The sequence below is a fragment of the Carcharodon carcharias genome, chromosome 11 (assembly GCF_017639515.1).
Source record: "Carcharodon carcharias isolate sCarCar2 chromosome 11, sCarCar2.pri, whole genome shotgun sequence".
Classification (NCBI taxonomy): domain Eukaryota; kingdom Metazoa; phylum Chordata; class Chondrichthyes; order Lamniformes; family Lamnidae; genus Carcharodon; species Carcharodon carcharias.
In genome coordinates this window covers 37,019,508-37,032,057 of record NC_054477.1, presented here as the reverse complement: position 1 = coordinate 37,032,057, position 12,550 = coordinate 37,019,508, and the positions used below count along the sequence as shown (strand labels likewise).

The 12,550-nt window shown below is 40.3% G+C and overlaps 1 protein-coding gene across 2 annotated transcripts in view; it reads left to right on the top strand.

The window, feature by feature from the left end:
- The first annotated feature begins 735 nt into the window (after positions 1–735).
- The window catches only part of ufm1 (ubiquitin-fold modifier 1), a 45,379-nt gene continuing 33,564 nt past the window's right edge, over positions 736–12,550 (top strand). For both annotated transcript variants that reach the window (XM_041198595.1, XM_041198596.1), the window contains exons 1-3: positions 736–827; positions 2,136–2,192; positions 3,680–3,737. In XM_041198595.1, the coding sequence (XP_041054529.1) occupies positions 826–827; positions 2,136–2,192; positions 3,680–3,737 (117 nt within the window). In that variant the 5' untranslated portion in view covers positions 736–825. The remainder of the gene's footprint in view (positions 828–2,135; positions 2,193–3,679; positions 3,738–12,550) is intronic.

Here is a 12,550-nt window from a genome sequence, read left to right as displayed (position 1 = left end):
GTATATTGTAAATAAACTTAATGTTTCCACACAAGTGTCTGCTCATCAACTCTATCATTTATAGCACAACTCAGCTGCGCTACAACAGCCAGTAACAGAGGGCTGGGGGTAGTTTGAAGGAGGCCAATGTTGCAGCTGGGAAGGAGGAAGTAGCAGGTTTGAAGGAAGGAGGCATGATGATGCATGGCTTTCTTTCTTTGGATGGAATTGAAAAATGGCATGATACGAGTTATGAAATGGTCCTGCAGGAGTTGTGAACAGCTCATCAAGCTGGTGGTTGGTTTTATTGATTGGCTGTGTGAGTTCTGCCCAACTGGGAAAGGAGATAAGGAGCATGGGGACTGGGAGAACTGGGTGTAGAAGCAAGAATGTGGATGCCCTGATTTTTACAAATAAAACAGATTTTCAAACGGATGATACAAAATAAGCAAGTTAAAGGCAAGTTAAATACTGCAACAAAGCCAGTGAACCAGAGCCATAATGAAAAACGGTTCAAATCTTCTTCACCTTCACAGTCTCCACCAGGGGGCCATTAGTGCTGGCTGTCTAAAGAGATGCCTGCTGAATCTGGGGCTGGGAGAAGAATGCGGCAGCACCGTAAAACAAACCAAGATAATAAAAAAACGAAGCTAATTAAATCGCTTATCTTGATTTACTGGAAGCATTTTTTTTCAACCTAAACTTTCCTGTCGGGATATGGAGTAGACAGCTCAAAGGGCGGTCCTTTCTCGGAACGCTGACGTGAGTTAGAAACAATTCGTTCCGGGTGACTCGGCGCAGTCAGTTCCGGGTCAGGCGGTTCCCAGGAGTGGCTCAGGAGGGACAATGTGAGCGAAGCGGCTCCGCGGCGGGTGTGGGGACCGGGCCGGTAGGACAGGATGGGTAGGGAGGTGGAGATGGTGCTTCAGCTGCCCTGACGACTCAGTGCTGAACATTTCAGCAGTAATCCTCTGCCAGCCGCTGCCATAGTGACAGGGATGTGCACTGCAGTAACATCATTCGAAGCCGGTTTATCACTGCAGCAATAAAGTGTTGACGTGGATCATTGATGTCCCTTTCCCTTCAACCCGTGTCCCATTGTGTATTGCCCCCCTGCGCTCACCTGATCCACCTCCAGCTCCCTCAACCCTATTCCCGAGCCGCCGCCCAAAACACAGTCACCTTCCCTTCTTAGTCCCTGTGCCAGCTGTTGTTCTACACTTTCCCTCTTCACTGCTTCCTGCCCCTCTCCCCTTTCGGATTTACTGTCATCAGCCCCTGTGTACTTGTCAGCCTCTTTCTCCAGATTTACTTCTCTGTAATATTGTCTGCTGCCGTTCCTCACCATTGCCCATATGCTGAAACTCTGACCTGTCAACTTCGTACTCGACTATTCCACAATCTGCAAAAGACTGCGTGTGCTGGAAATCAGAAATAAAACTGAAAATGTGGCTCCTGAAAAATCTGATGCAGGGTCACAGACCTGAAACGTTAACTCTGTTCCTGTCTCCACGATTGCTGCCTGTCCTGAGTATTTTCAGCATTTTCTGTTTCATTCCGTGACTTCCTAGCTGGCCTATCTTGCATTTTCTATAAACTTGGGTTTTAACAAAACTCTGCTACCTATTTCCTATCTCTTATTCCTCAATTCATCCCACTTACCTATCATCACTCTCCTGAACTGCCTACTCTTGACTCCTTACCTTCTGGTCTGTTCATATCCAACTCTTTCGTGTTTAAAATCTTTCATTAAACATTCACCTCTTTGATCAAGAAGGACCATTCTTATTTACTGTTTGCACAATTAGCTGTCATCTGTGTCTATATAATATTGCTTAAATGTGTCCTGAGGACTTGAGAAGGCACTGTGTAAACGCGACTATTCATTCGTAACAGTAATTTAAAAACCAGCAACAGATGCTAAAACATTAACTTAAAGCATGCAACAAAAAGATCAAAGAAGTGGGATAATGTTATTAGCAGCAGTATGAAGATTGGTAATAGTGTAAAAAGGGAATGGGCATAAACAGTGATAGACCAATATCAGCAGCTGAACAAAGCTAGTAACAGCAACTTTGATCAGGCTATTATTCATATCACTGTTAATGTCATTATTATTGTACTCACAGCAGCTAACTCTGTCCTTTTTTTATTAGGTCAAAAGTCACATTTAAAATCACGCTGACGTCTGATCCAAAGTTGCCCTACAAAGTGTAAGTGAGTGTAGCTGAGAATAGTCCATGGGAGCTGCTGCTCCAAAGCCTTGTGACACACTTCATCCTCCTAGTGAATGCTTGTTATGATGTTTAATATGATGTTTGCAGCTGTTTTAAAAATTGTTTGCACTGACTGTGGTATTGGGGAATGGTTCATCTTTTTAGTTACTCTTTACATAAAATATAACTTTATTTGCAACTGTTGTCTTTTTTAAAGTATTTATTTTGATAATTATGCTGTGGAAATGATTTTGTGTTTTGAACATGTAAACACTTGGTTATTTTTAACACATTATCATGCTTTTGTTTAAATTGGACAAACTTTTAATTTAAAAGCACTGAGTGTTAAAATGTATAACCATAGTTTTGGGTGGGTTATTGTGTCTGTTTGCAGACCATGTGTTGGATTAAGTGTTCACTCAATATATGTCAGATATATAGTGGTTGTAATGTATGTAACAAATGTGTTTAATTCTAATTTGAAGTACATTATAACCTTGTACAGTCTGGCAAGGCGATGTTTAGTGTAATTTCCTGTGGTATTTATAACACTCAGAAATTATTAATAAGGGACAGGTTTAAAATTTAATAACACACCCTACATAGGAGATCACCATTTTCTCCCAATCCTCACCACTACACTTCAATTTTGGCTATTCTACTTTCAAAGTTGTGTCAGAGAGATTTAGTGAGTAACAGATAATTGCAGAACTTTAATCTTATGGTAGGTTGAGAGAGCCGCAGAGTTGAACATATGGCAGAAAAGAAGAAATAAAAAGAATATGAAGCAAATAAAAAAATGCTGTGAGACATGGAAACTAGATGTAAACCCATGATTTTGTTCAGATTGTGAGTGCAAAGCTAGATGATAAGGGATGTGAGTATTTTGAGTTATGGAATATGGTAAGTGTAGCATTCTTGGGAGAAGCAGTATCTTTGGCCCTCTAGTTTCCAAACCTTTCCACCACTGCGGTTTATTCTTACCTCATGTCTTAGTCTGTTTTAAACTAATTGATAGAGATTGATTGTTATCATTCATCAACAACTCTGTTACAATACAGTGTCTCAAATCCCGTTGTGCAAAAACCATAGGTATCCCCAAACCGGGCATTTTTAGAATGTGCCATGCATCAATTTTAATTGAGTAAAAGAAAGAAAACAAACTTACCTGGACAATTTGGCTAGGTGCTGCTTTGGTGTGGTATTGCATCAGACTAGTTATCACATTTGTCACTTGCACGCCAGACTATTCCTGTGCTCTGTGCAACCCTTGACTCCACCTGACCCGAAATCTGACAAGATCCGAAATCCAGCATGGCTTCAGTCCAGAAGTTATTGGTTTGGAAACACTCTACCTGTATTGTAATCCTTTCCTCTCATTCATTTTCATCCTTAAAATGTCTCAGTCCAGGTACTTGAATAAGAAATTGACTTTTCGTCACATTCTGGTAGTAAGACTGTATTAATGATTGGTTATGTTTCAGATTGAGTGTACCTGAAGCCACACCTTTCACAGCAGTTTTGAAGTTTGCAGCCGAAGAGGTAAGCAAATCAATACGTGTGATAGAATCATAAAATTGTGCAACACAGAAGGAGGCCATTCGGGTCATCATGCCTGTACCAGCTCTTTATAAGAACTGTGTCTTACTCTCCTCTTTCTCCATAGCTTCGCAAATCTTTCCTTTTGAAGTATATATCTCTCTTTTGAAAGATACTATTGAACATGCTTCCACCACCATTTCAGACACGATAACTATGGGCTGTCAACTTCCTGTTGTGATTTATTTGCAGACAGAGGACACTGTTCAATCCTTTTGTTTACTGATCGATTTTGTATTGGAAACAACACAGGTTTCCATCATGTTTCAATTCTTATGTAAATGTGCTGTCTAGGCCACTATGGTATAGTTTCAAATCATCTAAATATCCACTTTAATAGAAATTCCTATCTTTCCCCTTTTCCCCCCAGATTTGAGATATTTTCTCCCCTAAAAGGTTGCTGATGGATTTGAATTATTTAAATTAGGGTACAGTGCAGGTATATAATCTCACAAAATAGAAATTTACAAAATATATCCTGATTTGTGCAACATGGCTCTTGTGCAAGTTTCTAGTTGCAGTATATTTTAGAATGACCTTGTGAAGCCAGTTAAGATAACGTGTTTGCATGTTACCCTTTCACATGTCAGACTTGGGTTTGAATCCTTCCCAGACAGAGTAGGATTTTTTCCATGATTGTAAAGTTCCGACCCAAGAAGACTTCCCAGCATCTCTCTTGCAGTCCTAGATAGATATAAGATAAAACTTGTCATCTGATAGGTAGTTCCTCCCTCACCTCCAACTCCTTCATCACAAGTTCTCTTTTATATTTTGTCCCTACCAGTATTCCTCTTGAATATTCCTCTGATTACTTCTAAGCTCAAAATATGCCATTCTACAGCTCTTCCTCTTACATTCCTAGCATGGTAGTATTCAAGATTCATTGCCTACACTGTTAGACTTGACTCATTCTCACCTGAGCCATAGGTCATGGGTTCAAGTACTCCTCCAAGCACTTGAGCATATTATCTAGGTTGTAGTACTGAGGGAAGTGCTGAATTGCTGGAGGTGCTGTTTTTCAGGCGGAACCTTAAACTGAGGTCCCACTTACCCACTTGGGCAGATGTAAAACATTATGTGACCCTGTTTGAAGAAGAGCAGGGGAGTTTTGTGATGTCTTGTGAACATTTATCCTTCAACAAACACAATGAAAATCGATTATCTGATGATTATTTCATTGCCGCTGTGGGACTTCGCAGTGTACAATTTGGATGCTGAATTTCCATGTGAAAACAATAACTGCACCTGGAAAATGCTTTACAAGCTTGAAGTGCTTTGGGATGCCCAGAGGTCATAAAAGGCACTGTCTTCTGAGGAGAGGGTGACCAGGTTGATGGGACTCATTGGACTTTAGAAAAATGAGAGGTGATCCTATTGAAACAAAAAGATTCTGAGGAAGCTTGACAGAGTAGGTGCTGAGAGGATGTTTCCTCCCTTGGATAATCTAGAACAAAGGGACACAGTTTAAAAATGTGATCTCCCATTTAAGATGAAGATGAGGAGGATTTTTTTTCTCCCAGACGGGTGTTAATCTTTGGAATTCTCTTTACCAGTGAGCAGAGGAGTCTGAGTCATTGCATATATTCAAGGCTGAGTTAGACATTTTTGTTTGGCAACAGAATCAAGAGTTTTGGGGGCAGGAAAGTGGAGTCAAGGTTATTATCAGATCAGCCATAATTTATTGAATGGTGGAGTAGATTCAAGGAATCAAATGACTTACTTCTCCTTTTTCTCATGTTCTTGTGTATGGACGGACCTTTATTCAACCATTCTATTCAAGCTGGACCTTAAAATTAGGATCCTTCTTAAGTCATTATTTCCTCCTAGAGTCCTCATCTTTTGACATAATTGCCACATTTTGAATAACCATTTCTATTTTAATCAACTGCTGGTGGAGCCTTTATGACAAAGGGATTGAAGTATAAGAGTGAAAAAGACTTACTGCAATTGCATAGGGCTGTGGTGAGACCCCACCTGTAGTACTGTGTACAGTTTTGGTCTCCTTACTCAAGAAAAGATATAGTAGCCTTGGAGGAAGTGCAAAGATGGTTCACTTGACTGATTCTTGGGATGAGGAGATCATTCTATGAGAAGAGAGTTGAGTAGACTGGACCTATATTTCCTTGAATTTAGAAGAATGATAGGTGATCTGATTAAAATACATGACATTCTTGGCTTGATAGAGGAGCTGTTGGGTGAATTTCCCTACCTATGAGTCTAAAACTAGGGGTCAGTCATAGTGTCAGAATAAGGGGTTGGCCATTTGGGAAAGATTCCTTCAAAGGTTGTGAATCTTGGAATTCTCTATCCAATGGAATTGTGGATGATCAGTCGTTGAATATATTTGACCAAGATCAATAGATTTTTGGATGTTAAGAGATGTGGGGATTGTAATACTACCACACCCCCCTCTTTTTCTAAAGGTTCTTGTCTCGATATCATTAGACACAACAACACTTTCATTAAATCTCTAAGCAATAGTACACACTCGCAGTGCTACTGGTTGCTTAGGAATCCTGCGAACTATGATCCGTATCAGGTGGCCAGCCCTTCATCAGATCTCCCAGCGTGACTTTGGAATGGCTGACCAAGCCATTCTACTGACTGCAGTAACAATGTTCTTGAGGCCTGAGTCTTTACACACCTTCTTGGGCCTTGGCTTATAAGGCAATACCTTAAATCGGATCATATGATTGGGTTTTTCCCCCCTGGCCATCCAGGACCACCCCCAAATGGTCATATCCTGCCCTCATCAGGGGTGGGGTTTCTCCAGGTGCATGCCAATAACGGGTGTGATTACTGTACTGTGGGCAGGAAGAAGGCCATTCACACATTCCCGAGTGGACATTGTCTAGTTCAGTTTCTGTGGACAAAGTGTCTGTGGCAAGCCACCACCTCAGGGGAATACCCTGACACGTGTGTGTGTATGTGTGTGTGTGGACCAGCTCACATTCATTAATATGAAAGAAATGAAAGCACAGTTACATGATTAAAAGTGATTAATACAATGCTGAATGATCCATTGGCTTACAGCATAGCACAGGAAGATCAGCAGGCTTGAGGGGCTGAATGGCCTTGTCTTGTTCCTATTTCTTAAGTTCATGTGGTGTTCTGCTGTATAAGCCTCAGACCTTCACCTGAGTTTTTGTACAAAATAGACATATTTAGGACTCCAACAGTACATGAATCATCCCTTCAAAGTGAACTTTTGCTATCTCTGAATTTGTGTGACTTTATATGCTCAATATCCAGAAATGAGGCAGAGTTCAGGTTCAAATAGAATACCAATATTAGTATAATTTCTTAACTGGAATTGATGTAAGCACTCTCATGCTTTCATAGTCTTTGGATAATGGAAGAATGATCCCTCCAATAGACCTTGTGACTGATATTGAAAGAAGTAAAGCAGTAGCAAAATATTAATAAGCTGATATCACTTGGTAGAAAATTTAATTTTCACCTCCTCAATGCAAATAATGAAGGTCATAACACTTCACTAGCTCTTCAAATAATTTTTAACTGGACCAGAATTTGTAACCATAAAACTTTGATGTGTTGCTGAGTCTCCATCCACGGACACTTCTACACAGGCTATGGTAAAGTCGAAGAGGAAGAACTGACAGTGGGCTGCTGAATATGTTTCTCTTTTCAGACATGGGGCTGTCCCATCAACCCTTACTTCTAGAGATGGCCTGAGTATATTGATCTTAATGGAGTTGGGTATGTCGATCAGCAACCAAAAGATAGTGCGAATTACACGTTAACACAGATTAAAGCAAATTTTGATAATCCAGCCATTAAGAATGATGATGCCTGTTACTCCGGCTTGTAGCATTCTGTAATGTGCATGAAAAGATTAAGTAACAAGATCATAACTCTTTAATTTAGTTACCCATTCTAAAAAAGAAGGCAGGCTGACAAGATACAATATTGGTACAATTGCCACTCTTTGAGGTGAGTTTAAAGAATATTCTAACAAGGGTGGAATAGGAACTGGAATTATGCTATATTCACACTGATTGAAAATAGAAGTGGAACTATTAAATCCCTAGCACAAGCATCCTTGATCTTAAACATTGTTTTACAAGAAATACATTTTTCAGTCTAAATCTCAGCATGTTATAAAGAAAACCAAATTGTACAACTTATAGAGTTGAGAAAGATTAGACTAACTGCAGGTACAACACAGAGAGCAGCATTTTATTTAAAACAACATTCTGCTTTTGAGGCAAAGCCGTAGTAGTGTTATACTGGGACAGGGAAAATAGAAGTTACTGTACATTGATATTTATTGGAGAGCGCAGCGTATATTGCAATGCAATTGTGCTACTTTACAGGTTGATGATGTGGTCACTTTTAAAAATATTTGTTTCTGAATGTAGTGGACAAAACAGATTCCTTTAGTGAGGGATTGTATTTTCATGTTGCTCACTGAGGTATTGCAAATTCTCCACAAGTATTCAGCTCCTTAGCTTGATACTCATAGCTGATTAATGCTGGGACAAACAAGTTGCAGAGGCAAATAAAAACAAGTCAAAGAGTAGAAATTTTCAAAGAGTATCCACACTAATTACAATTGGTGCCTTTGTCGTTCTGTACATTATGCACAGAATGTGTTTTGTTTTATCCATCTGTTCTGGTGTAGAATTCTCTACGAGATAGGAGAGTAATTTGTACATGGAGCTGATCATTACTCACAACCTATTACAAAAGTATTAAGGCTGTTAATATCCTGCTTGTGTGAAATCTTTCTACTAATTATTAATATACAAAAAAAGCCAAAGGATTCTTTGTTGCTGTTTTAGCAGTTGTACATTTAAGACATACATGTATGGACATCTGGCCTAATGTGATTGGGAGGTTGCTAATTGTACATTGTGAGGATTATTTTGTTGTTGCAGCCTTGAAACATCACTTCTGAAATGCATCAGGCAATCACCAATTACAATGTATAGCAGGATGATGGAATGGCAAGACTTGGATTAATTTTATTTGTTCATAGGATGCAGACGTCGCTGATTTATTGCGCATCTCTAATTGACCTTGAGAAGGTGGTGGTGAGCTGTCTTCTTGAACCGCTACAATCCATGTGGTGTAGGTACATCCACAGTGCTGTTAGGGAGAGAATTCCAGGATTTTGACAGTGAAGGAACGGCAATATATTTCCAAGTCAGGGTGATGAGTGGCTTGGAGGGGAATTTCGGGTGGTGGTGTTCCCACGTGTCTGTTACCCTTGTCCTTCTAGGTAGTAGTGTTCTTAGGTTTGGAAGGAGGCTTGGTGAGTCTATCACTGTGTATAGGTAATGGAGGGAGTGAATGTTTGGGGATGGGGAGCCAATCAAGTGGGCTGCTTTGTCCTGGATTATGTCAAGCTTCTTGATTGTTGTTGGAGCTGTGCTCATCCAGGCAAGTGTAGAGTATTCCGTAACACTCCTGATTTTTGCCTTGTAGATGGTGGACAAGCTCTGGGGAGTCAGTGGGTGAGTTACTCGCCGCAGGATTCCTAGCCTCTGACCTGCTCTTGTAGCCACTGTATTTATATGGCTAGTTCAGTTCAGTTTCTGGTCAATGGTAACTCCCAGGATGTTGACAGTGGGGGATTCAGTGATGGTAATGCCATTGGATGTCAAGGGATGATGGTTAGATTCTATCTTGTTGGAGATGGTCATTGCCTGGCACATGGGTGCTGCAAATGTTCCTTGCCACTTGTCATTCAAGCCTGGATATTGTCCAGGTCTTCCTGCATTTGGACGTGTACTGCTTCAGTATCTGAGGAGTTGTGAATGGTGCTGAATGTTGTGCAATGATCAGCGAAGATCCCCACTTCTGACCTTATGATGGAAGGAAGACCATTGATGAAGCAGCTGAAGATGGCTGGGCCTAGGACACTACCCTGAGGAACACCTGCAGTGATGCTCTGGAGCTGAGATGACTGATCTCCAACAACCACAACCATCTTCCTTTGCTCTAGGAATGACTCCAACCAGCAGAGTGTTTTCCTCCAATTCCCATTGACTCCAGTTTTGCTAAGGCTCCTTGTTGCCACATTCGGTCATATGCTGCTTTGCTATCAAGGGTGGTCACTCATAGCTCACCTCTACAGCTCAGCTCTTTGGCTGTGTTTGAACCGAGGCTAGAATGAGGTCAAGAGCTGAGTGTCCATGGTGGAACCCAAACTGAGTATCAGTGAGCAGGTTATTGCTAAGCAAGTGCCGCTTGATAGCACTGTTGGTGACCCCTTCCATCACTTTACTGATTATGGAGTGTAGAATGAGGATGAGTGTAGAATTGGCTGGGTTGGATTTGTCCTGCTTTTTGTGTACAGGACATACCTGGGCAATTTTTCACATTGCCGGGTAGATGCCTGTGTTGTAGCTGTACTGGAACAGCTTGGCTATGGACATGGCAAGTTCTGGGGCACAGGTATTCAGTCCTATTGCTGGAATATTGTTAGGGCCCATAGCGTTTTCGGTATCCAGTGCTTTCAGCCGTTTCTTGATATCACGTGGCGTGAATTGAATTGGCTGAAGACTGGCATCTGTGATGTTGGGGACTTCTGGAGGAGGCCAAAATGGACCATCCATTTGGCACTTCTGGCTGAAGATTGTTGCGAATGCTTCAGCCTTATCTATTGCACTAATGTGCTGGGCTCCTTGGATGGGGATATTTATGGAGCCTCTTTCTCCAGTGAGTTGTTTGATTGTCCACTTCATCAGCTGGGAATTTAAATTCTATGAATTAAAGGTGGAATAAAAAGCTTGTTACAGTAATGGCGACCATGAAATACTGGATGGTCATAAAAACCCATCTGGTTCACTAATATCCTTTTAAGGAACAAAAGCTGCTATCCTTACCCGGTCTGGCTGAATGTGACTCCAGATTCTTAACTGCCCTCTCAAAAGCCACTCTGTTGTCGAGAAGGTGGCTCACCAACACCAACTCGAGGACAATTAAAGATAGGTAACAGATGTTGGTCTCTTAGTGATGCCTACGTCCTACAAATGAGACAAATAAAAATTGCTACAAATAGGAATAAATCACCAATAAGATTGTACGTTTTGCATGTACAATGAGTCCTCACTTAACGGTGTAGTTGTGTTCCTGAAAAGTGAAACTTCAAATGAAACAACATTAAGCAAATCAGATTTTCCCACTATAACCAAAGTGAAAGCTGTAGTTGGGCTCTGTAGGATCTTTCTCATTAGAAAAAGAATTAGAACATTTTGCCCTGTAAGTTGAAATACTTCACATTGCTAAATTCCTATATTCGTTAAAGAAATCACTCTTAAAATAAAATTAATTAAAAAATATATAAGAAATAAGCTGATTCCAATTACCTCAGGCTTCCTGCCTCTCTGGCTCCCAATCCACCTGGTCACCACCAATTGTGCTGTCTGACCCGCCTCCTCACTGCCTCCCTCTCCTCCCTCGTTGTTAGTGAGGGGTCACGAGATGAACAGTGAGAGGCAGGAAGAGCAGCTTCAGGTTGCAGAGATAACTGCAAGATGGAGAGGTGGCAAGAGGGAAGATCGACATTGACTGGGAGGGCCGGCGAGAAGGAAGGTGGACCATAACGTGGAAAGTTGGTGAGAGGGAAGGTCATCAGTATCGAGAAAGGTCCGCAAGAAGGAAGGTCATCAGCGAGAGGAAAAGGCCGCTTCAGAATGGTGCAAATCTGGTCATGTGACCCTACTTCGGACCTGGCGCAAAATGACATTAAAACAACTTCCGACGATAAACGTGAATAACTGACCAATGTTATAGCAGAATGAATTAAAACTGGGCAATGTAAAACGGGGACTTACCGTATTAGAAAATTCAAAACCCTGTGCTTAGTTATTTAGAATGTTGATAAAATAAGGGCTAAGATACTCTTAAAGTTATGTTAGATTATTTTTAAAAAGTAACTTTACTGATTCTGTGTTTCACTGCCTGGTTCAAGTGAGCCAATTGAAGGATGGCTTTAAATAAAATCAAACTACTGACTTCAGAATCAATAGAGATGACCTGACCAGTGAAGATTTCAAACATAAACACATAACTCTTATCAATTTAAAAGAAAATCAAAGCACATATGGTTAGCAGCATGCATACTAAGCTTGTAGAAGAAATTCAGTAAAGTAGAATGATGCACACTACTTAAAAATTCCATTTTATCACGAAATACTTTTGAAGATGAAGAAAACTAAATATAGATGTTACATAGGATTTCAATCCAAAAGTAACAGCTGCACTTCAAAAAATGTGCATGCAAATTTTAAAATCAGATCTGAGTTGAATTTCAAGGTAATAAAACTTGAAAAATCTCCAAATTTAGCCATTTTACACTCGGTGATTTCTTTAGCTCTAATGTAGCTGCATTGTAAGGTAACCATTATTTTTTCACACTATGAGCTAGTCCCTTAGTTCTTCAATTATTTTTATTCAATGAAGAGCTTCTTAAATTAATTTCGTATTGTGCAATCTCAAACTTTATTGAAAATGTGTTAAGCAATACTTTACATTTAAGCAACATGTAATAAGATTTTGAATGGCAGATTGTTATGACCAGACCCTAAATGTTTGGTGGTATCCAATTAGGCACCATTATTTGTTTAAAGTAGATAAAGTTTGAGTTCGAGACACTAAGAGAAAAAGCCACTGGTTTTGAAGGAACAAAAATAAACTTTACTATACAAGGTCGAAATAAAACAATTTACAACCTCCATCTTATACTCTAACATTCAGGGCTAATGTGAGGTACACATGAATTAACA